Source organism: Scomber japonicus, chromosome 9, assembly GCF_027409825.1.
Source record: "Scomber japonicus isolate fScoJap1 chromosome 9, fScoJap1.pri, whole genome shotgun sequence".
NCBI classification, from domain to species: domain Eukaryota; kingdom Metazoa; phylum Chordata; class Actinopteri; order Scombriformes; family Scombridae; genus Scomber; species Scomber japonicus.
In genome coordinates, this window is record NC_070586.1 from 11,490,590 (window position 1) to 11,513,403 (window position 22,814).

Here is a 22,814-nt window from a genome sequence, read left to right on the forward strand (position 1 = left end):
AGGTTTTTCACAAGTTAACATGGCCACCAGTTCAGTTGGTTGCAGTCTGCCTGCCTCACTGCTAGATGCCAGTAAATCATACACACTGGTCCTTATAAAGCTGTAGAGAGGATGGTGTAGCTTGTACTATTAGTGCTTAAAGCTATTGAGAGTCACCAAATTTTCCAGGGCAACCTACATTTTTATTTATTTATTTATTTACCCTGCACACATCAGGAGCAGTTGGGGGTTCAGCATCTTGCTCAAGGGAATGGACAACCTAATGACCAACCTGCTCTACCGCCTGAGCTGCCGCTACCTAAGGCCATTACACAATAAATAATTACTGTTAAGTTGGCGGCTATGGTAGATTATAGGGTATGCCAGTTAAAGGATGTGAAGCCCTTCTTATTTCAGAGGTGAAATATGTAGCATCTGATAACCTGGTTTGGTTAACTTGCATGTTCTGTAGTGAAAGATGCTCTTCTTTGGCTCTTGAGCTTACTCCCTCTCTATGTATATTACCTGCTGATCCATATAACACTCAATCCCCTCCAATGGCACCCATGAGCAAAAACCCCCTACTCCTCCCTCCCTCACTTTCTCTGATGTGCAAAATTGTCTGTGAGGGACTGATGAATAATTGAAAAGCCCAGTGACGGCGCTGTGTGACACTGTACGGAGTATGTTTGCTTGATTCATTCATTCATTCAGAGAGTGTGTGTGCAGACCTGCCAACCTGTACGCATTTTGACTTGATTTTGTCTGATTTGAACTGATTTGTTTGTGACTATCAGGCATTTATTTAATTATGAAAACTCTGTCAGAAGCAGCCCCGAGCAGCACAGAGACACACAGACAGGTGAGCTCTGATGTCATAGTGAAAGTTACAGCCATTAGTTCAGATGTTGAATGAAAAATATAAGTTTAAAAGATAGATTTGAGCATCAGTGTGGCTCTGTCTTGAAACTCTTGAGTTGTATAACCCAAATCCACAAACCGAAAGGAGGACATAATCTCAGGTGTGGTTTGAAAACCTCACAGCAGCAAAGTTACAAAGCAGCACATTACCTTTTAATGTTTCTATACATTCATTTTTATTGTAACATATTTTTGAATATTAAGTTCAAGGTCTCATTTATTGTTAATTATATCTATCAGTAAAATAAAATGTACAAATTAGAGAAATAATCATGGTCTAATTTCAGGCATGTCAGCAAATGCATATTCAGTAAAGTAAACATTTTGCAGACTCTGGTGTTTTATGTGTGTGTGTGTGTGTGTCTGTGTGCACACGTGCCATTGAGAGTAAAGAGTGATAGGAAGTACACATCACGTACACAATTATTTTGGCCGTTAGATGAAAAAATTGCCAAACGAAGCTGAAACCAAAGTTACACCGCTGGTTTTACTGACACCTTTCTTAGAAAAAGTCAAGTCTGCCACTTATGAGGCCAGACTGCAGAGTGCAAGTGCAACAACTGAACACAGTAAAAACCGACAAACCGAAAGCCACATGTCAGGTGTTGGGTGTAAAAATGGTGCAACACAACGTCTCAGACTGTTTTTGTTTTGTTTGTTAATTAAACTGCCCAGACTTTATATTAAGCTGCTGTGAATGCCCCCCCCCCCACCCCAAAAGGTCATGCTTACAGTCAGAATATAATTAATTAAACCATTTCCTGCCAGAGTTTATATTGAGCTACTTTAAATTTTTTTAGATACACACTACAGTTCAAGTTAAATGAGTCTGCCATCCAAAATATAATACAAGCATAAGGTGGTACATCAATACTTTCTTCAAGGTTCCCGTGTGTGTGTGTGTGTGTGTGTGTGTGTGTGTGTGTAAAATAGTGCAGAGATCGATTTCGTGTGCATGCATTTGTATGTGAATGACTGCGTGGGTTTGGGAAACACAAGACAGTAGACCACACACTATTGACCAGGTTAAAAAAAAAAAAAAAAAAAGCTCAGCTGAAAAGGCGCTAGCACTGATAGTTGCCAGAGAGGATGAATGGCTTTAATAGAGAAAACTCCAGGCTTTGCTCCGGAGGGACACACACACACACACACACACACACACATACACGCACACACACACACCCATACACGCACACCCCTTTGGATTCATGGGATTGCTCTGAAAAAGCTTTCACACTGAATGAGGGATGGTCTTTGTGAGGCAGAATGTGTGTGACCAAGGCTATGCTTATGTGTGTGAATGTCTGTGTTTTATCACCTTTTGAGATCAGCACAAATGTATCCAGTGCACAATGACTATGGGTAATAGTTGGACTGATGACTTTTTCAGATGTCACACAGGTTTGCTCAGCGCCCCTCAGTACAGATGAACAAATATCTTGATTTTACTTTTGTAACTTTATAAATGGAAATAATGCCATGGCAACCAAAAATAGTGAAGATCTAGTCCAGTGATTGCAGGATGTTCATCTTTATATCCAGGATTGGACTGTTTTGAGAATGTCTATATGCAAGTTCATACTTGTGTTAAACTAATTGAGCAATTTTAATGCTGCTATAATTTTTTTTCTTTTTTTTTCATTACATAACAAGGTGATGAGATATTTAAATATAGTTGCCTGTCCCGTTGGAAAGAATGGGTTTCTTGTCTGCAGGCCTTGATATCTGAGCATGTCATGGCAAAACATTGCCTGCTTAGAATAGCTGAAGGTGGGGTGAAAATCCTGCTGTCATTTCTTTTTTTCCACATCACAGAAAAAAAGAATTGGTTGCAAAGCTAATTACTTACTCCCACAGCAGTGTGTATATGTGTTTATGTATGTCAGTGACTGATAACCAAAGGTATCATGGTGTTAAAAGTTTATATTGTGACAGTGTTATAGAATACAACATGCCGACTATCCATAATGGAGAGATTATCTTTCTCCCACAGACCTGGCTACTCCGAAACGTCTCACAAAATGCCTTGGCTAGCTCGATAAATAGATAGATTAGATGGAAAGATAGATAGATAGAAACATTATTGATCCCCAGGGAAATTTAGGCATCCAGTAGCTTATACCACACATTAAAAAACACCAATACACACAAGAATAAAAAATAAAAACATAGCAGTGAAGAGATCAACTTGCATCCAGAACTACTTCAGAGAGCTGTTGCAATGATAGACCATGTGCTAATGGAGGTCATGTAATGCAAGATGAATAACAGCGCAAGAATAATAATAATTATTGTAAATAATATAAAATTGGAGATAAATATATAAATGAATACAAAGCAATGGCGAGGCAGCATCATGCTAATATTTAATTCATCCTACAATCACTAAGAGGCGTCGAGAATACTGGCGACAACCGGTGGTAAAACATGAGCAGGAGTTTGCCCAGGTTCTTGATCCTAAGAACCTCCACATCGACCCCTCAGTAGAGACTGGTTGCCGATAGGGCCTGGTCCTCCAGGAGTCCACCAACCAATATTGCATAGGTGCCATTTTACACACAGATCCGTTGTAGGGCTGGGTATTGTTTAAACAATGATGATACCAGTACCAATCCAAGTACCCTTGAAGTGATACTGATACCAACTGAGTACTTAATTGATACCCATCTTGTGAATAGAAGCATTACATTGCATACAATTTTGTTGCATTGATTGGCTGTGAGCAAGTCCGTACAAATAGCCATATTTTCTAGTTATGGGTGCAACGAGGATAGACTCCAGTTGTCATTTGATGGAAGACGTTTCGATACTACAGTACTTTTTAGTGATTTATTTTGGTTGATACCTTTTTAAAAGGTACTGAGTATCAATACCCAGCCCTAATCCTGTGTATGGATAACCTGACTCATGTTGTTGTTACATGGAACCATCTGAGATCTTGGAAACTATTCGGAAAAGGGCAGGCACTTCCGAAGAACACTTGGCACCATCTGTCTATCACTATCTTACCTTGCAAAGCAGCTGGATTTGTGTGATCATGTGAGAATCCTCATAGGACACTGATTTATCCAAGCCACCGGTGGTTCGGACACAAGCTCATAACTTGAAGCCTTACAAGACTTGTGTGATCTAGTGATGTCATGATCTCACGAGTCAAGCTGCCTTACAAGGTGAGTGTATCGACATGTGTGAGGAAAATGATGTGTGTGTTGTGATTGTGGGTGCGCTACTCCCCATTATATAATGCCTGATAAGTCTGCATCACTGCAAGTGGCTTTTCTGCATCAATATGGAGATTAAGATTGATACTGACCTAAAGCTTAAGAGCCAAAAGTGGAGCATCACTCCTCTGCTTAGCCAGAAGTGTGAATGATTTGGCTTGGCACCATGGAGAGGTAATCTACTTTAACGGACATGTCTGTAGAGGGGAGGGTTGTTGTACCATGCACTTTTAACACTGATGGAAGCATGGCTTATAGGATGCACGCATTTAAACTGCTCAACATTTTCAAAATTTGTTTTGGTTGAAATAGTAGCTAAGAGATTAATGAACATTTAAACATGTGAACACTCATGTATCACTCAGGTAGCATCCTGTCACCAATGTGTTTTGACCAAACTAACAAAATAGCTGTCAGTTAGTTATACTTTTGGAGATGTGACCTTTTTTCATAGTTTTAAACATCTTTTATCATGCAGCACTACTATAATGACAGACACACATCTTAACAAACCAGCTACCAGGACGCTCCATTACTAATAATGTCATAATGATAGTTTTGTGGCTGTGAATTGAAGAGAGATGTATATATCTACTTCTGTGTGTCCCTGTAAATCTTTGCATGACCCCCTTTCACCATCCATTCAGATGTTACAGTGAAAAACATTTAAAAAGCACTACAATTTGCCTAAGAAACTGAGATTTGACGAGGGGCTCCCTGACCGTGATTTGAACTGTTGATGGGATGATTACAGGATGTCTAATAAGTTTGATGAAATGGTTTGACATTTTTGGAAACATGCCAACATGCTTTGTTTCCAAGAGTTTGGTGCGAAGATCAATACCACTCTCGTCTGTGCATTAAGTATTCACTAGAGCAATGAGATGCTTATCATAGCTTAGCATAAAGACTAAAAGTAAGGGGAAACTGCTAGCCTGGCTCCATCCAAAGATAACTACAGGAAGTCACTGTGCTCGACCACTAAATAGTCTGGCACATAACTTCCTGTAAAACCACAATGTGTAATCCATAAAATAATGCAATATTAATATTACACAAACAAGATATAATGTATTGATTACTGAGCTAGCTATCTCTTTGCTCCAATTTGACATTCAGTGTATGGATATGATAGTATTATGCTCTTGTTAACTCTTGGCTAAGCTATTTTTTTCTCTTCTACATGGTGACACATAGCAGGTTTAAAGTTAGCAGTGAAAGGCTGATGAGGTCATTTCTGCTCAGTACTTAATTCCCAGAATGCCACAGTCAATAAAAGTTCACTTGTGCCAAGTTCAACATTTTAACGTCCACAGTACAAATGAAGGTAGCCACTGTGTTTTTGTGGTTGTTGTTGCTGCTTTTGAGGCAACAGGGGAAATCACTTCAAATAAACTACAGATTTAGAGTTGGCCCAGGGTTTTAAATTGGTGGATAGGCCACTTATTCGTCTGGTATTTGTCCCTCAATCCAGCAACACCCACATTTATTTTGGCATTAGCCTTAAAGCTAATCTGAGAAGGTAACAGTCTTTTGGAGTGTATGTGTACGCGTGTGTTTTTGTATGCATGCATGTCTCAATTGTGTCACTAAGCTCCTGAGATGAGAGCTGCCCTGGAGTCTCCAAATCCTGCTTTAGAGAGTGTGTGTGTGTGTGTTCAAAAGAGGAGAGCATGTGTGTGTGTGTGTGTGTGTGTGTGTGTGTGTGTGTATTCTTCACTCTGTTAAAATGAGTCACTGCTAAAAAAAAAATTAAAAAATCCACACCATGCCACCCTGGCAGGATAATCAGGACATAATGTTTAGTTTCTTTCTATCTCGCTGGATTAGTTTATTTTCATCCGGGGAGAATTTTGCGTATTCAGGAAATCGCCTCATATTTGGTTATCTCAGCTTTATTTAAAGCAGCATTTCACTAGGGGATGTGTGATTTTGAAGCACGCCTACCTCAAGCATGACTCATCAAAAGCCCACTTCAGTCATCATCAGTCACTCTGGGAATCATCAAGTGTTCAATTTTTAAACATTGACTCTCATTATGATTAATTAAATTCAGTCAAATCTGGGCTTCAGTTATAATTAAGACAAGAGAGACAGTGTTATAACCAATTGTGTATTTGCTAAGGAACTTTTAAGTGTGCACGCTGATTCAGAGTCACATTTTTTAGGATACATTCACGTAGAAGAGCTAGTCAGTTGAACTCTAGGAAGTATTCATGTGCAAAACAACAACAGAAACCGGTCTGATCCTAGTCAAAGTCCAGTGTTTGATTAGCTGATATCACATCTATCTTTGGTCAATCCTTCTAAAAGCCACTCTATTGAACTCTTATTGAGCTTCACCAAAGGACACGAATGCAATCCAGGGTTGTCAAAATAGTTCGCTCGGCCAAGTTGTTCCTCAGAAACTTGACGGCTTGTGACTCAGGATTTATGATTCACTCTGTGTGTCATGTAACCGGAAAGTAGGAGTTGGATATCACGATTTTTGCCATTAACAAATACACCCAGCAAACTTTGGCGGAGAGCCTGCAGTATGTCAGGGATGGTGTGATTGATGTTCATCTTATTATATTTGAAAGAGCCCACATTGTCTGATCATGACCCTACAGGCTTTGAATGAAGTAAGGATCAGCCAAAATGATGTGGCACTATGAAGGTCTGAAATTCATTCCCTTAAGGGCAGCAAAACAATACACACAAATATGTTATGTAACTTTTTCAGTCATTCCAACTAATGGTTGTAGTTTGTAAAGCTCATGGAGTGCACACTTCAATTAATTTCGTCCTCTTAAACTACTCATTGGAAAGCAGCTTAAAAGGACAATTCACCGCTATGAACATGATGATTTCTTAAAACTAGGTCACCTGTGTTGTAGAAAGGTACAATTATTTTTTTAATTGTTTCCGTATGAGTAGAAAAAAGGGCTGTAGATCCCTCATACTGCTCTTAATGGGGGAATCCTACAACAACCAGAATGCTTTGCGTGCGTCCCAACCCATCATCTTATGACGATGTGTTTATGGAGCGCAGGTGGCGAGTAAAGAGACAAAGTTAGTGAGCTGCCTGAGGCTTATTTTCATTTACAAAACACTTTTCCTCATCGAGTCCGGCTGTATTGTACCTGCTGCTGCTGAACCATAACTCCCATTGTCACTTCCTCCTCCACAGTGTGCTGTGTCTGATTCCACAGCACGATACTCAGCCATGTATCATGAAACTAGTTTCCTTCCAAACATGCTGATATTTTGAAGTATTTTGTCGTATGATATTCTAGTACTTATTAGATTGAGATGTTTCAGGATACCCACTTTTTTATCCGTCCTTGAAGACACTCACTACAGAAAATGAGGAAATGTTGTTTTGCAGTCGAAGGCAGATCTCCAGAGTCCGCTGGATGACCCAAAACACGCCATCCGGTGGACTTTGGAGATGTGACTCTGACTGCAAACTGTTTCCTCATTTCATTTGTTGGCAAATGAGCGGCGAGCTCTGAGTACAAGCTGGCAACATGGAGGGAAGTTAAACAATGTTCATTTGCATGTACTACCCACATTGTAATGAAACATGATAACCTATAAAACAAGTGAAGCCAGGCTTGAAAATCAAGATATTGTTACACTGATCATTACTGATTTTGACTCCCTTTTCTTTTTCTTTTTTTTTGCCTGTCTTTCACTGTATTTTTCTCTTTGCTCATTTCTCTCTTTTTATTTTTTTTACTCTGCCAGACCTCTGCTGCCTTCCTGAACTTTGTCTACAGTTTTTTCTTTCCGAAAACACACACACACACACACACACACACACACACACAAACACACACACACACCTTACATTTATAATCTCAGGGACACTTAAGTTGACCTATTTTTTATTTTTTATCACCCTTTAACCACTCAACTATTAAAAAACATTGTCCAAAATTTTAAATTCGTATTGGTCAAGCCTAATTTAACTTTTGATAAGCAGTTTAGTTGCTGTTTGTGGGCTGAATTTGACTGATATGCAACGCACAATGGTTTCAAACTTTATAATGTTCAAAGCCAAAGCAAGGTTCATTTACACTCCTTTGGACTAAAATAGACCTGGTACATATCTTTAAAATGGAATAAAATAAATATGAAGTCTTATCTAAGATGGACTAGAATACATAACAAAACATACTCTCACTCTTTCCTCACTCTTTCTTTCCATCTATCTATATCTCTCTCTCTCTCTCTCTCTCTTGCTGGTTGGTCACAAATGCTAAGCAGGATGGGAGTGAGCGAGCAGCAGTAGAAGACGTGTAGCCACAACTTTCCCAGAGGCTCATGCAAGCGTCAGTTTGTGTTATAAATCATTCAGGGACACTATGAAGGGGCACAATACATTTTTATCCCTCTTCTCTCATCCCTCCATCCTCTCTCCTTCTTTTATTATTGAATGCAATTCCTCTGAGGGGCCTAGTCTGCTGCTCAGTACGTTAAAAAAAGAGTATTGGTTGGAGGGGAGGGAGGGGGGTAGGGGGGTGTCTGGTTGAAACCAATAAGACAAGAGTGAAAAATTGATCAAATAGAAGCGGGAGAAGGGAAAAGCAAAAAGAGACTGAGGCCAGTTCCAGGTGTTGTTCCTCACAGGAAGTAAGTGACTCAAAGCCAAAGGTCACTGGGTCATTAATGTACTTTATGTGATGATTAAAAGATACAGTTAGTTCTTTGTGATTGTCAGGCTTCGTGTAGACAACAGTTGGTTTCATATTGTGCTTGTCTTGTAAATTATGGTGTGTTTGTGTGTGTATATATAGTTGAGGGTCAGGCTATGTTCAGTGGTAAAGCTGCGGATGCTGCACCACCTGCTTGTCAAAGTGAAACACAGTCCAGTGGCTGACAGCGCTCTGCTGTCAGAACAACTTGCTCAGATTTTATGTGCATGTGTGTTTATATATATATATTGTGTGTGTGTGTGTGTGTGTGTGTGTGTTTGAGAGTGAAAGTAAAATATTGTGTTTGTGCTTGCTTGTGTTTGTGTGTGAAGTTGTGTTGAAGTCCTTGAACTTGTATTTTGAGAAAGACAGAAAGAGGATCTTACTGACTATAAATGAAGTAATACTTGCAGCATTTAAAACATCAGCAGCCTTTACATAATATTATTATTACACTGTTACTGAGATACCTTATGGCTTAATAGAAGCAGTACTTCTCATGATTCATATCCTCTCAACTCTCTGTTGTGGAGGTTATTTTGTCATCTCTCCTGGAGCTGACTAGAGAAGGGATCATTTCTGTGGATCCTGGACTTATTGAGAGGATAATAACTGACAATCATTAAAAGAGATTTTCGTTAGCTGTTGTGTCATTCCGCCATCTGCTATATCGTGAGGAAATTTGAAAAGCTTTCGCTACGTTCGTACTGGAAGAACATCAACCTCACACACTTCTTGTATTTTTATGAGCTTCAAAGCAACATCCCTTTGTGCAGTAAAGCAATTTGTTGGATCTCTTATAAAAATGGGACTCAGTGGTACACAATATAAGTAGAAATTGCAGTGCAGATGCTTGTAAAGGCTGCTAGTCTTGTCAGTAATATTCTGGTGTTTACTGATATCTCTAATAAGTCCCAAGACTGTTTGGCACCGATTCAAAACAAACAAAAATAAAGGAAGGCGAGCCAAACTTTATTTTTGGCATTTTTGCAGAAGTTGCACTCAGATCTTCATCGGCATCTTTAAAACTTTAGTAAAAGACAAAATATTAAGAGGGCGTCACTTAATCATCACCAATCCAACCGTCTAACCCTTCTTTTGTTTCTTTCTCTCTCTCCTCAGGAAGAGTATTATCCCAGTCATGAGGAAAATCTTCAAGGAATCAGCACTGGATATTAATTGAGAAGAAAAAGGGGGACAGAGAGAGAGAGAGAGAGAGACAGAGGCTCGCCCTAATATCCCCTTACACATTTCTTACAGGTAGGTTATTCACATTGATAATGACTTGACTCTTTGATATTGCCTAATCTGTTCTTCTACTATATCAGCACATTGTGATGCAGTAACACATCTGTTTTGTGTTCTTTATAATCAAATGCATAAAAAAAAAATCTAAAATCAAATAAATTAAACAAAGCTGCAAGAGATCCAATAAGGAGATTCTTGCAGGCATCCAGCAAAACCACCTCAGTCTGATTGAGGTCACCTAGCAGATCTTCCTGTTGCACAGCACTTTGTACAGTAAAGCCATATCTATGTGCGTGCGTCTGTATCAAAACCCCCTTCGTATCGTAGCCAGGGGAGGCATCAGCCGAGTGGAAACCGAAAGCTAACTGCCCTGCCGGCTCTCTGATGCACATAGCAGCAAACCAAACCCTCTGTCACACAGAATTAAGGCTGAGTCTGGAAGGAGATAAAGTTGGTTTGGCCTTTTTAACGGTGCTTTTTCTCAAGTTGTCTGTCCATGTGTCTGTCTGTATGTGAATTCCAGTGTGTGGAAATCGCTGCAACATAATTATTTGAGAAATTGGCAGCATGCAAAAAAAGAGAGTTCATATCATTCTTAAATTCTTGACAAGTTGGAGTAAAAAGGTAAAGGTGTAGACCTGTGACTTAAAAAGTAAGATGTTGAATGTGGAGATCAATGGTAGCCATAAATGCATTTTTTTGGGTTAAGTTTTGTTTTGTTTTGACAACTGTTGTTCTTGAGGTTTCAGGCATCTTTAAGCTGCGGCGATTGAAGGGAAATCTGAGGTTTTTTACTGTGGTTTGGAGTCCATTGTGAATTGGGCAATCATGTAAATCCCTGTATGTACTTGTCATTATTACTGAGAGAACCAACACCAATCATTGGATTCAGTGGAAAATCACGAGCGTGTGCATATTGGGTGCCGTGGGCAAATCTTTACTGCTGAGTCACACCCTGAGTGGGGGTGGGGGGTTCTGGGGGATTGGGTGTGGTAGAGGGGGAACAATTTGGGTTACAGATTGACCCTCGGGGCACGACGATGGCTGAATCCAAATATCTGGATTTCTCCTTACCCTTACTTACTGGTGGTGACTTAAGGAGAGAGTACTGGTGACATACTATATGATATATAATTAAATATTGGCATTTGCAGACAAGTTGTTGGTCATTTTTAGGCCTACACTAAGAAAAAATATGTAACTACCTACAAGAGTTGTGACCTCCATGTATGCTCAGTAGTACTGTATGAACAATGTTTATTGTGCGAGCCATACAGTGCATAGCAACATGTAGTGTAGGTTATGGTAGAGGTAAATGCATGGTTTTTTTTTTGGAAAGTCAAATAAGTAGAGAATAAGCTTTTCATCCATCATGTGACGTTTCAGATAACAGTCAGCTGTCATGAGAAGTTTGGTTGTGCTTTAAAAAGGTCAAACAAGGCTAAAGTTGAAACTGATTGAACTTGGACTGCAGTAGTTTTGTGTCAAATGTATGCCGAATAAGCAGCGGTTCGAGATTCTGCGTCTTTTCTCTTTTCATAGATAAACAATAACTCACATAGGCATGGGATGATAACGGTGTTCAAGGTTTACCGCGATTTGAAAAAGCCATGATAACCGTAACCGCCAAATTTTCTGTTTGGTATGAGCCATTTTTTCACACTGTCATTACAGTGTATATTCAGGTTAAATTAACATGTCTGTCTTTATTTTTCTTCCTTTTAGGAACATTTTAGAGCTGTAATCGCAATACCGTGAAACCGTGATACTTTTGCTTATGGTTATCATACCGCCAGAATCTCATACCGGCCCATGCCTAGACTCACACTGGTCGAAAGGGATTTTGCCGCTTATCAAGTGCAGAGGGCCTCAGTTTACACTTTGATTTGGGAGTGTTATTAGCAGTGAAATGCTCAGCTATTCAAAGTAATGGGAAGTCTTACCATGTATATCAAATATTATATGCACCTGTCTTAGTTAGTATTGTCTTAAAACAGCAAACAGCCATTGTGGATATTGTTCAGGACTGTTTAGAGATGGATTACAGGATCAGGCTTGTATTGGCGGTCACGGCAAAAATCCCCAGGCAGCCTGATGTCAATGCAAACCCGACATGACAATGGTTAGTGCTCCAGACGCATCAGAATACATATGTCACATGTCTGTTAGAGCTCAGTCTGAAAGTGTGGACGATTTGACATTTAGATTCAGTTAAAGGTGTGTCTGTGTTTTTATTAATTCATGGATATTGGTGCTGTGTGTATTGACTCACTAACGTGCACATTACAGGAGGAATAGCAACTCTCTGATTTTCCATCGAGAATTAACAACCTTATTAAATTCGGCGAGTCATCACTATACAAGGTGGTATTGTTCATTTGAATATGCTCCTATATTATTCATAAACAGGTTGACCTATTTATTGTCAAACACACGCATGTAGACGTCACACACGGTAGTCTCCAGGGTCCGTGTGAGGCCCGATCTGCTCATACTCTTTAAGTTTTTATTAGACCAGATTACTAAAGTGCAGTGATTTTCTTTTTTTCTTTTTTTTCTTTTTTCTATGAATGTGCATATGATCAGGCTTCCTAACTCACTTACACCACACATGTGCACCTACACACACAGATACACACACTGCTGCAAAGCTTTCTCTCTATAATGTTATGATGGGAGCTACAGGAACTGGATCATTACGTAATTCTTATTCTTTCTCTCTTACACATGCACACACACACACACACACACACACACACACACACACACCACACACACACCATACACAGTGTCCTCATACTATGTGTCAACGCACAATTTGGCGGATTTACCAGTCCTTTTTTTTCCGTTTGTGATTAGAGCTGGTGATTTGAATCCCAGTAAGAATTCCCACAGTCTGTCTAATTCCTGCTCCTGCCTGAAGGCAGGAGGGGGGCCAGTAAGCCGCTAAAGCCCCTTGCTGCACACACACACACACATACACACACAGGCATAAACTGACACACATGGACATGCGTGAGCTCTCACAAGCATAATGGCACATATATATATTTTCACGCCTGTATCGTTAATGTTTATAAACAAATATGAAGCTTGTACTGTACTTTCATGCATCACGCTGAGACACAAACACTAACGCACACCCACATGCACACACACATACACACACACACACACACACAGGAAGCACTTTATTTGCACCCTGCTAAGAATTTAGATATGCAGGCAAAGGGGGGAGGAGACAGAATGCAAAACAAATGATAAGAGAATCACGTTTTTATACCTGTCGAAGCTTCTCCTTTTAAAATAAATGATAAAAGAGAAAGGACTTACAAAGAGAAATCAAAGTACTGAAGGATGTATAAGAGAAATAGAATAGATGTAGGATAGGATATCAAGGAGGACTGGATGATGTACAGATCTTTACAAGTGAGTGATCTATACACTCAACCAGATGTTTTTGTCCTATTGTTTCCCGTGTGTTCATGTATCATCCATAAAGGTAGAGATATATATATATATATTACCATAGTATGATTTTCTCTTGTTTTCTTGTAAATGTCACATTATGTAAGAGCTCAGATCATACAAAATCAGTCCTCAAGCTCAATAATTCAAATTCCTGGCAGGAAGCTTAATATCTGTATGAATTTCATGACAGTGTGACATTATTGCAGACAACTTCTACATTCTCTTTATCTCTTTTTAAAGGATAAATCCCCCCTAAATACACATCAAACAGCATTAATACTTTGGATCCATCTTATAATTCTGGACCAGTTTTTCTTGTTTTATGATGTATTTTTCATATCCGTGTGTATGATTTTGTTGAGTAGACAATGTGATGCCCCATTTAAATATGTCTGTCGCAGCAGATACTGTAGAGTACAACCATATCCACCAGCCTGATGGACTTGGTCCTGCAACAACATGTTGATACATCAATTAGTCATAGCAGGACCAACAGGGGGCCTGGGGGTGTATACTGTATGTGTGTGTTTCTGCTCGTGTATTTCTTTTCTATGCCTCTCAAACTTTGGCCCCCATATGTACGTGCTGGACGTGTCCAAATACAGGGATGTCCCAGAAGTCCTAGTTTCAGTTCTTTATTATTTACTGTGGAGTAAATTAGATATACTGTCTTCAGAGTTATTGTGTCTACTGAGTTTACTGACTTGAAACTACATTTTACTGGCTTTAATAAATGTTGGATTTCAGCCAGTCACTGTTGGCCACTCTTGATGTTTTCTCCTCGTTGCCAAGAATATATAGGAGGAAACCACATTTAATTGTAACCATAGGAAATTGTCAAAACTTTTATACAAATTAAACAAATATAAAATCCTATCCTAGCCTATTCCCTTCAAAAAAACATTTAACCCCGCAGTGTTTCCTAGACTAGATTAGCAAAAAACATCTAATCTCTTTTGGTTTTATGACATATATTTTATTCTTTTAACGCTGATATCCACTTCCACTAAAACACTGGCATACAGGATGTCTCATTTATTTACATAAACACCAGTGCATGCATGCAAGGCGTGTGTGTGTTACTCCTGCACATGCACACCTACACATAAGTACTGTGGCATGCTATGGTGTGTAGTAGTGCACATGCAATAAAGAATTCACACACACACTCTCACACACCAAGCATTTAATCTGTCTAAGCCATTTGCCTAATCAGCTCTCTCTCTCTCAGCACAATACCATTCATAGATCCACAGCAAATACACACATACACACACACATACACACACACACACACACACACACACACACACATGCAATGAGCAGTCCACACGCTGGGCTTTGCCGGACTAGTAACAGCTTTACCAAGCCCCCCGTGTTACAACCTGTTGTTGCCACGTTGCATCACTTCACACATCTTAGAGGAGATGAGGAAGAGGAGGAGGAGGAGGAGGGATAGTGGAAAAGAGGGTGAGAGGGAGGTGTGCAGCGTCTCCAGAGGGATCACATGACCCGAGTGTTCATTTGCTCCATTTTTTATCTGTCATTTACTCATCTGCTGACTCCCTCCATCGTTTTCTTCCATCTCCTTTTAAAAGCTTCATCATATGGAAAACTGCTTTAAGACTCTCAGTCATCTCTCTCTCCTTCTTCTTCTTCTTTCCTAACATTCTCACTCCCAGTTTACCCAAGTTTTTTATTTTTCTCTTATTACGTTGTAACCTTTTTCTCGTTGTCTCTTTTTCTTCTAGTGAAGATCGTGTAGTCATACTCTATGTGTGTGTGTGTGTGTGTGCGCGTGTGTTTTATAATGGGGAGAGGGTTGAGATGAGGGTTGTCAGGCTTGGCAGGAGCTCCAGCAGGAAAGATGAGACAGACCAAGCAACTAGGAGACAAGGACACTCATTCAATAACACATAAGGACACACATAACTTAGTATTGGAGGTAAACAAAAAGAAGAACACACTCACACACACACACACACACAAAGAAATAAACCGACACAAATAAAGACGATACATTTTTCTTGCTTCGCCTAAGTTTTTGAATAAGTGAAGAATTGTGTTGGTGCTATGTTTGAATTCAATTAACATGCACTTTAATAAAACACTAGCACTGGTGGTGGTTAACTCAGTAGTGGAAAAGTTCATTGATCAGCATCACACAAAGCCTAACCAGCACTGAGCATTTATAGTAGTGTGTAACCAAAGTAGTTTGTCATTGAATTGCCAGCAAGTATGAATAATATATAAAAGAATCTGATGTGGAGCCTGTAGGTTGTATGTATACAGTTACTTATATTACATATTTCTATACTGTACTGTACAGTTCATTCGTCACATCTATATTACAGGCGTGGAGGTCTTGGCTGAGGGTTTCATGCCTCTCACAAATGACCTCAACAGCCAACACATTCCTTAAGACAATAAGTAAGTTTGTGATCCGTCAAATTATGGAAGCAGATAAACTTGAAACTATTCCTGTTTGTTTATATGACGACCGGCAGTTATTTCCGAGCATGTTATAGGCCATTCTAGGGAGAGAAATCAAAGCTTAATGCCGTGAAATTGACTTTAGTCAAGCTACAGTTCAACTGGCTGCTATTCCCAATGGTGAGATGTTACAGCAGCTTGTTGGTGTAACAGGCTGTCCCAGTGCTTCAGGAGACCTTTCCATGCAGAAGGTCGCCTGAGACAGCGTCTATGTCCTTGTTCATTCTTGGCCGACACACTGTACTGCTCTCACCTGCTGTAGGGATATGGCAGGAAATAAATCCTGAGTAATAAAGTCAGCTTTAGATTCCACACTTAAAGTTTTTAGGCTGCCTTCTTCACACATTTGAGAGGAGAGAGGGCACAGCACTTTGCCTTTAAGATGATATTTTTGGAGTGGGTGTGATGGCTTAGATCCCTTTAAGAGCATGGGATTAGGATGATGCTGATGCTTAGTGTCTTGTCCTGGGTGCCTGTGTGTCTTGCTGCCTCTGCCTGTATGTCAGCTTGCTCTGTGTGGGGCTGGCCTTTGGAGCCAGATTTGTTTGCTGCATGTGGCTGATGTGCACAGAGATTTCATGGTAGACAGGAGTGAGAGAGAGAGAGAGAGAGAAAGAAAGAGAGTGAGATATAGAGTGAGAGAGAGACTGTGTGTGTGTGTGTGTGTGTGTGTGTGTGTGTGTGTGTGTGTGTGCGTGTGTGTGTGTGTGCGCGTGTGTGTGTGTTGAATGTGCAGCGAAGCTAACTGGAGCAGGGTGTCCAGGATGCATACACGCTTGACGGCCTGGCTGCAGCCTTGTGATACAAAACATTCGGCGTTAGTGAGCGTGCGTGGCTGCATGCACGCAGGCAACTGTTACACTGTGTGCATGTGGTGAAATGATGCATCAGTGACTCAGCTTCAGCTGTCAAGTGTGTGTGTGTGTGTGTGTGTGTGTGCATGTTTCCGTGAACAAATGTGACTGTGACTTGGATGAGCAGCAGGACTAGACAGCTAGCCATCATCATATGATTGTCTTTTTTTCCCCCTGTTTTATCACTTATCAACTGTCTATGAGACACACACACACACACACACACACAAACACACTGACAAATGTGTGGATATTCCTGGAGGGGACTGTGAAGTAACACTAGATCAAACAATGTCTGGATGTTCTCTTGTGGTATCAATGACCAACTGAGTGAGTGTCAGTGTAATTTAATGCTTTAGCACGCATGTGTTTAGTTTGACGCTACAGGATTAGTTTCACTCTGATAATAGTTGTACTAATTCACTCTTTACACTCCTTTCATGAAAGTGTTTATCCTCTTGCACAAAGGAAATGATGTGTTCAATGTTTGATGTTTGGAATAAATTGAAAAAGAGGATCTGTTTAGTTACTACTTCTAGTAATAGATTATTTTCTAAAGTCTCAATTGAGATGACAGGGCCAAGAGAGCAGCAACCATAACTGATAAACAACGTGTCCAGTTCAGTCAGTAGCTATACAAAAGTAATCCGCTCATTATCTTGTCTTCTTTTTCCTGTCATCCTTTGTCTCCAGGTCTAAGCTGGCCAATGCCGGGCCCATCACGGACATCTGGTGGCGGTAGCAGCAGCAGCAGTAGTGTGTATGTGAGCTTGGTCCCCGGCGCCTAGCCCATGTCCAGCCCATAATGCCGTCATCCACAAGGAAAGGAGTGCCGAAGGACCCCGAGCTGGCTGACCTCTTCTTCAAAGATGACCCCGAGGATGTCTTCTGTGACTTGCACGAAATCGGACATGGCAGCTTTGGGGCCGTCTACTTTGTAAGTGCCAATTTAGACTTTCTTGTACTTGGCCATGAAGGTTTAGTTAACACAAACTAGTTAATACCATCTCGTCGCTCTTATTTTGAAGAGATGCTTGGTTGGATTGCATGTTGAATGGAAAATATTGCCCACAAGCCAACCATAGTCATATTGTCGGAACTTATCTGAACAATCTTGGAAAAAGGATAATTTTATTCTTAGGCAAGCGGTTTAGTATGAAACAGATTTTTTTTGTATTGAGTCTCACTTATTGGCTTGATGTAATGTAATGTAATGGTGATGGAGTTAGCGGTGGAATTTATTGGCATGAAAAGCAAGCATGTGAATGAGGGGCTGGGCGAGGGGCATCTAAGAATTCCTCATTCAATAAGGCAGATTGAGCTTTACTAAATTATCATTACTAGCACACGAATAATAGCTTTGATTTATCTATTAACTAGTCACCCTACATATACATTTATCGATTCAGTGATTTGTACACATGTTGTGAGTGTAGCCTGCTACATTACGGCTTTCTGAATGCAATTAAGTGGAGGCAGATCCCCTCTCAGCACTTTCTCTGTAGCCTTTCTTATTAATCTCATCATCACTAATTACTCATCAAGCCTTTGATTCTAAAGCTGCGTGTAGAGGGGTGATGGTGGTGAGAGGGTAAGGGGGAGGTGGGGGGGTGAAAACATGCCACATCTTCCTCTCTCCTCTCTCCTCGTCTCTCCAGATGCAGGGCTTGGGGGGTGATAAGCCTCCTTCGTCCCTCCTAAGACAGCTGTTCTCTTGGTATGGAAAAAACAGAGAAACTGACGATAGTGGGGCAGGATTTTCTTGGCTGGCCGGGCTTTTCTATCCCCTTCTGTCCCATGTCATTTACACACACACACACAAACACACACATGCACGAACATCCACACACACACACACAGTCCCAATACATCACTCGTAGCTGTGGTGCCCATGTCTGCCTGGCTAACAGGCTCCAGCGTGAGCCTAAATCCTGCCCTGATGCCAGCGCTGTGTTCACTGACACACTTTTGCTGTCCACATTACAACTGGTACACTGCTAGCTTTAGCGGCTAGCCAGAGCAGCTTTAGTAAATGTATTCCAAGCCTTTTTTTTTAATTTTTAGACAAAGACATACAAAATACTCAAATTGCTTATCTGTTAGCATACAACATAATGAAAAATATTCAAATGTAATGTAAATGCTGCTTTATTTAATTCACCTGGTACTCAATAATAGATTTACTTGTATTTGCATCATCATTGCACTATGCTCTATTGATGTTCAGTTGTAGCATCTTTTAGCAGAATATTAACATAAAGTAAAAAATAATTAATAAAAATAGTAATAAAAATAATTTCTTTGACCTGAAATGCATTCAGAGGAGGTGAAGAACTGTTTTCAGCCTTTAGTAGTGTCTGCAGACATTTCATGCTGCATACCTTCACCCAGAAGACAGTCTGCATATATCCTGGTCGGCGATACCCAGGGGGGGGAAAAAGCCTGCAAATCACTCACTGCTCCTCATTAGATTAATTGCTTTTGAACACACTGTAATCATTGATGGGGCATCTCAACATATTTGGCTATCAGAGCTTTTTTTTTTTTATCTCAACTGGATTTCAGCTGCCGGACAGTCAGAACGTTTAGAAATTTTAGCAAGAAAATCGAAATGAAAGTGTAAAAATGCGGGTGGTAGATTTCTTGAAGTGGACTTGTCTCTCCGTCTCCTGTGGAAATGATGCCCTTGCATACAACCCACTGTGGGAGGAAAGCTTTGAGCACCCCAAAGAAACACATGGAAGCAGATGAAAAGCATGTCAAACTTTACCTCCTCAGGCAACGAGCGCCGGTTTTTGCAATACTTTGATTTGATTGTAACGTTTAAGAAGTCAATGTCTGTTGTATAAGTACTGTATAAGATAGCTGCAGGTTAAATACGTGAGAGAAACAAGAAATACACTTCCCACTGCTGTAAATGTGTGCATATTCTGTAGGTTATTATTACTGTATAGCATGCACAGTCAAAGAAATATATGCAGTTGTATGTGCATTCATAGATTATGCATGTGAAGACTAAGAAACTCCATTATAGAGCAGAACAAGGGGAATTCCCCTATGCTCAATATGTAGGCCCATCACCCACACATAGTGCAGTGTATGTTGAATGAATTAATCTCTTGTAATTATTGATACACCTCTTTTCTACTGCAATGACAATTAGCCTGAATGTATTTCAATAATTCAGTATTACATGATTTTTCTCCTCTTTTCTCAATCCATCCATAGACTACACCAGAGGGAATGGCTATTATGCATGAATTGACAGGCAATCATGAGAGATCAGATGAGTCTGGAAAAAAAAAAAGTAAAACGGGAATACTGCGATGCCTGCTGTTACTGTAATTCCATTTGAATCTCAACATGAAATTCCCATTCATTTGTAAGTGGGATGAAGCCGAGATAAGGGCTTACGCTGAGCCGACGCGTAGCTGTCCCAAAGGCCAAATGCCTCTGAGGTTAACACCAAGGCTTTAACATGGACATGCGGATAGGCACAGACCAGTCTAACACTTACAGTAGCTCTGCAGAATAACCACACAGCGCTTACCTGCAGGCTTTTCCTAATCACACTGCTTAGTGCTTTGATCAGGCGAAAATTTGTTTAAATTCAAATGAGGGAATCTGTTACGGCTGCATCACTCCGTTGTAGATGCATCGCTTTGTGCATGCGTTATAATGTTTTGCATGCAATTGATTTATATGACTCACCTCTGGATCGCCCTTCAGGCATTACTTTAGTTGGTTGCACTTTATTTTAACCCCTCTACTTAGCATTTACGAGCAGCATATAAACATTTAATCAATGGTTTATAACACACTTGAGCGTAGTTGTAAACAGATATAAGTCCTAGTTAATATATTTGTTGAACTTGAGTCCTCCTGTGGGCTATAAATAAATGATGAATGACAGTAAACTATACAGTTACATTAAAGTGTATATTTATGACATCTGTATGCCTCTCAATGATTCTTTTCAATTTGGAGAATCTGTGCCGTGTTTTTGTAATATAGCACAATGCTGCGTGTTCTATTTTAAATGTTTTGAATTGAAAACCATGCTTAATTACCCTGCTTAATAGGAATCAGGACCTTTCTACAGTCATTTCATGTAAAACAATGAGTGTCAAACAAGAATTTTATTTTATACCAAATGCGTGCCAGTTTTTAATTCCCTGATAACAAATTCTTTTTGTAAAGCATCACGGTCAGTGGAGCAGACAGAAGGAGTCCTGTTATGTCTTGTGAAAGGATTATGTGTGTTTGTGGAAACTGTGTCTGTCCTCCCAAGTTTTTCATGTTAAGGTTTCAAGACTTTTAACAGGAATCCAATCTCTCTCCCTTTAGGCTCGTAACTCCTACTCCAACGAGGTGGTGGCCATCAAAAAGATGTCCTATAATGGCAAGCAGACTACCGAAGTAAGAAAAAGACACACACACACACACACACACACACACACACACACACACATACAGGAGCACATACACACGCCAAACTTTGTCCTCCAAACCATGGTGCCACTGAAAATGCACTACCACAGTTTGGTGGTTGTGTCTCTAAACCATATCATAAAAAAAGCTCAAGCTCAAGGTCAAGTGGGTGTTTGGTTAGGCAGTGGCTGGATAACATTTACTTCTCATGCTTTGATACAAATGTAGAACAGTTTAAAGCTCAAAAACACAAAAGCCGAATTACGTCATTCTCACTATTGAAAAGTTTACTAGCAGCGAGCGAGATGTCTAATTTGTAGCGAAAGGAAAGACGATAATGTCAAAATAATGAAAACTAATTACTCAGCACTAGATTCAAAGTTTGAAAGGAATATGTTCCCTCCCTCAAGCAAAACCGCTGTAAAAGTTGAGGCTGAAGGCACAAGCATATTTTAGGAGGCTTCCTATGTGATTACAGCTTACACTACAATTGACCTCAAGCCCACATCTCTGTGGTTTAGTGAACTTTCTTCTTTTTATAAACTTGTTAGTGATGGGTTTTATATGAGGCCTCTCGCATGACATTGTCAGGCTGTTCCTAACTATCCGGGGCTTTTTTGGTTGCTGTATCAACTCCTCTGGTGAGCAGTGAGTTGGCTTGAAATTTTTCATATTTTATTACTCTGTTAATCATTTATGTTGGTGCAGTTCTATATAAAAAAAAAAAGAAGTGTTCCTGTCTGCCTACATGCAGTGGTAAAATGTGTATAAAAGCTGTAACACCTGTGAGAGTAGTTACTACAGTCCAGGCCAGTTACATAATTGCAATTTTAAGTCACACCAAAATCCACTTAAAGGATGAGTTCACAGTTTTTTTTCAAAGTCTGTTCTAAAACAACAATCAGGTGCCCAAATTAGCAGTGAGTTGTTTTTCTTGCTGTTATCATTCCTCCTGACATCTGTTCATAATGCACTTTCAATGTAATGATGGGGAGGATGGGGGGATGGGGGGGGCTTCAGTCATCCAAATTACACAAATCAAGTCCATATCTTTCAAAGTTGCAGTCTTTTAAGTGCCATTTTCCCTTTTTGTTACTATACCTCTACTTCAGCTGAACAGGAAAACACTCTCTATTATGACACAATGTTTTACTAAAAAGACTAAATGTGGCAGATATCCACTTTATTTGACTAACTCAGACTGCTTGAAGCTTCATATTATGTTCAGATAAGCGTGTCCCTCATTACATTGTAACGTGTAAAGTGTCTGAAGGGGACGTCCTATAGTGGTCAGGATGAACAGGAGGAATCACTATTGTTTTGAGAGAGACCTAAAGTGTTACTGTGATTGTACATAGAGTGTGTAACCGCTTGTGAATTTGTTTTTGGCAGAAGTGGCAGGACATCATTAAGGAGGTCAAGTTTTTGGGACAGCTGCGACACCCAAACACAATTGAATACAAAGGCTGCTACTTGAAAGACAACACTGCCTGGGTGAGTGGATCCCTCTCCAC

The 22,814-nt window shown here is 40.0% G+C and overlaps 1 protein-coding gene across 3 annotated transcripts in view; it reads left to right on the forward strand.

Moving 5' to 3' along the window:
* Positions 1-22,814, forward strand: part of taok3a (TAO kinase 3a) — a 71,944-nt gene that overhangs the window by 18,418 nt on the left and 30,712 nt on the right. For 2 of the 3 annotated variants that reach the window (XM_053324610.1, XM_053324609.1), the window contains exons 2-5: positions 9,926-10,063; positions 17,563-17,806; positions 21,217-21,288; positions 22,693-22,794. In XM_053324610.1, coding sequence (XP_053180585.1) covers positions 17,675-17,806; positions 21,217-21,288; positions 22,693-22,794 — 306 coding nt within the window. In that variant the 5' untranslated portion in view covers positions 9,926-10,063; positions 17,563-17,674. Of the gene's footprint in view, positions 1-9,925; positions 10,064-12,002; positions 12,174-17,562; positions 17,807-21,216; positions 21,289-22,692; positions 22,795-22,814 lie in introns of those variants that run through there. The other variant, XM_053324611.1, reaches the window with a different exon arrangement.